Source organism: Apium graveolens, chromosome 3, assembly GCF_009905375.1.
Source record: "Apium graveolens cultivar Ventura chromosome 3, ASM990537v1, whole genome shotgun sequence".
NCBI classification, from domain to species: domain Eukaryota; kingdom Viridiplantae; phylum Streptophyta; class Magnoliopsida; order Apiales; family Apiaceae; genus Apium; species Apium graveolens.
Window position 1 is genome coordinate 286,009,246 of NC_133649.1, and position 2,695 is coordinate 286,011,940.

The 2,695-nt window shown below is 40.3% G+C and overlaps 1 protein-coding gene across 1 annotated transcript; it reads left to right on the forward strand.

The window, feature by feature from the left end:
* The first annotated feature begins 14 nt into the window (after positions 1-14).
* On the forward strand, positions 15-1,004 carry LOC141715111 (uncharacterized). Its single transcript, XM_074518594.1, has 2 exons — positions 15-453; positions 604-1,004. The coding sequence occupies exons 1-2, from the start codon at positions 15-17 to the stop codon at positions 1,002-1,004; spliced, it is 840 nt and encodes a 279-aa protein (XP_074374695.1).
* The last annotated feature ends 1,691 nt before the right edge of the window (positions 1,005-2,695 follow it).

Sequence of the window (2,695 nt, forward strand, 5' to 3'; positions counted from 1 at the left end):
ATGAATTCTTCAAGATGTCTCTGTCCAAACGGCCACCAGAAAATATGCTAAAGCTTCAAAGTAGGGCAAGAAAATATATCCAAGTCGAGAAAAACATCAAAAAGACAGTGGTAAACAATGAGCCCGTTGGTGGCAAGAAGAGAAAAACAGATCAAGAGTATGATGTGAAGGACAAGTACCCGCGGGTTAGCAAAGAAACTGACTTAACCCCGAAGAAGGGAGGGCCTGGAAAAAAGTTCACCGAGTATGCTAGGCTAAATGCTCCTAAAATCCAGATCTTTATGAAAATTGAGAAAGATAGGGATGTTCATTGGCCTAAACCCCTGAAGACTGATCCTGCCAAGCTAGATAAAAGAAAATATTATAGATTCCATAAAGTTGTTGGTCATGACACCGATGAGTGTCGACAATTGAAAGATGAAATTAAATTCCTTATTCGAAAAAGGAGATTGAGTAAATATACTTGAGATGCAGAAAGAGAAGAAAGGAACAATAATGGAAGAAGGAATTTTGATGACAGTAGGAGTGATCAAGATGATCAGGGGAGAAATCCCTAACCCGGAGGACCGGTGATTAATATAATCTTTGAAGGACCAACTGCAGTTGGATCGTCTAAGAACTCAATAAAAGCTTATGCTAGAGAAGTCATGCATATCATTGGAGAAGCTCCGAAAAGGGCCAAGACAGGAGTAGAAATGACATTCGATGATTTTGACTTGGAAGGGGTCAAGTTTTCCCATGATGATCCCTTAGTCATAACACATATCATAGGAAACAACCCGGTAATGAGAGTCATTGTAGACAATGAAGCATCGGTAGACATCTTACTCTATGATACCTTTATAAGAATGGGATACAATGATTCTCAATTAACCCCGGTTGATATGCCGATATATGGTTTTGCTGGAGTCGAATGTCTGGTTGAAGGCATAATCAAACTACCTCTAACAATGGGGCAGGAACCAAGGCAAAGCCACATAGATGTTAAATTTTATGGTGGTTAAGGCTGGATCAACATATAATACAATCATGGGAAGGACGGGTATACATGTCTTCATGGAAGTCCTCTCATCCTACCACTCTGTAATCAAGTTTCCAACCAGAGACGGGATAGGAGAAGAAAGAGGAGACCAGAAGATGGCCGGAAACTGTTATGTAGCCTCGATGAGGGCAGATAGAGCTGGGGGGCAGGTCTTGCCTATCAAAGATCTGGATATCCGTGAGAATGTTGAGAAGCGAGAAAAATCGGCCGAAGATTTGATCCTGATCCCTTTGGCTCCCGAGGATCCCGAGAAAGTAACTTTCATTGGAGCATCGTTGGAGGAGACCCTTCGAGGAAAGTTAATAAGGTTCTTGCAAGAGAATAATGATATGTTTGCATGGTCGGCAGCAGATATGTCCGGTATAGACCCGGAGTTGATCACCAACAATTTGAACGTGGATCCAAATCGAAAGACCGTAAAACAAAAGAATAGGAGTTTTGCCCCTGAAAGGCAGGAAGCTATCAAGTAAGAAGTTGAGAAGCTCTTAGGGGCTGGTTTCATTGAAGAGATACAATTTCCATAATAGTTAGCAAATATTTTAATGGTAAAGAAGGCTAATGGAAAATGGAGAATGTGTGTTAATTTCATTGATCTGAATGATGCATGCCCGAAAGATTGTTTCCCTCTCGCAAGGATAGACACTTTGATAGACGCTACCGTGGGGCATGAGATGCTGAGTTTTATGGATGGATTTAGCAGATACAACCAGATCAATATGCATAAAGATGACATCCCCAAGTTATCATTTATCATTGACTTTAGTGTGTTTTGTTACCTCGTTATGGCATTTGGTGTCAAGAATGCAGGAGCCACTTATTAAAGATTGGTAAACAAGATTTTTAAGGACCTTATTGGGAAGACCATGGAGGTTTATGTAGATGACATGTTAGTCAAGAGTATCGAGAAGAAAGACCATGTAATGCACCTGAGGGAAGCTTTTCATGTCTTAAGATATCATAAAATGATGTTGAATCCAGCCAAGTGTGCTTTTGGAGTAGGTTCTGGAAATTTTTTAGAATTGATGGTTTCTAAGAGGGAAATTGAGGCCAATATAGACAAGATAAAGACCATCTTAGACATGGAACCTCCACATTCCGTAAAAGATGTTCAGAAAATTACCGAAAGGGTTGTAGCTTTTGGACGTTTCATCTCTAAGTCTGGGGACAAAACCTTGCCATTCTTCAAAGCTTTAAAGAATGTAAAAGACTTCGCATGGACTAATAAAAGTCATATGGAATTCAAAGAGTTGAATAAATACATGTTTCAAGCCCCTTTATTGGCTAAGCCAGTCTTGGATGAGACTATGTACTTATACGTGGCTGTCTCTGAAAATGCTCTGAGCGCGGTATTGGTGAAGAAAGGGCTTAAAGTTCAAAAACCCATATATTATGTCAGTAAGATTTTGCATGAGGCTGAGTTGAATTATTCGACTACATAAAAGTTTGCTTTAGCCTTGGTGATGGCCTCAAGGAAGTTGCTCCTTACTTCTAGACTCATAAGATTGAGGTGATAACAAATCAGCCGCTGAGAAACATCATTCACAGTCCTAAAGCCAGTGGAAGACCGATCAAATGGGCCATAGAGCTGGGGCAATTTGACATTAATTATAAGCCACGAACGACGATAAAAGACCAGACCTTGGCTGACTTTGT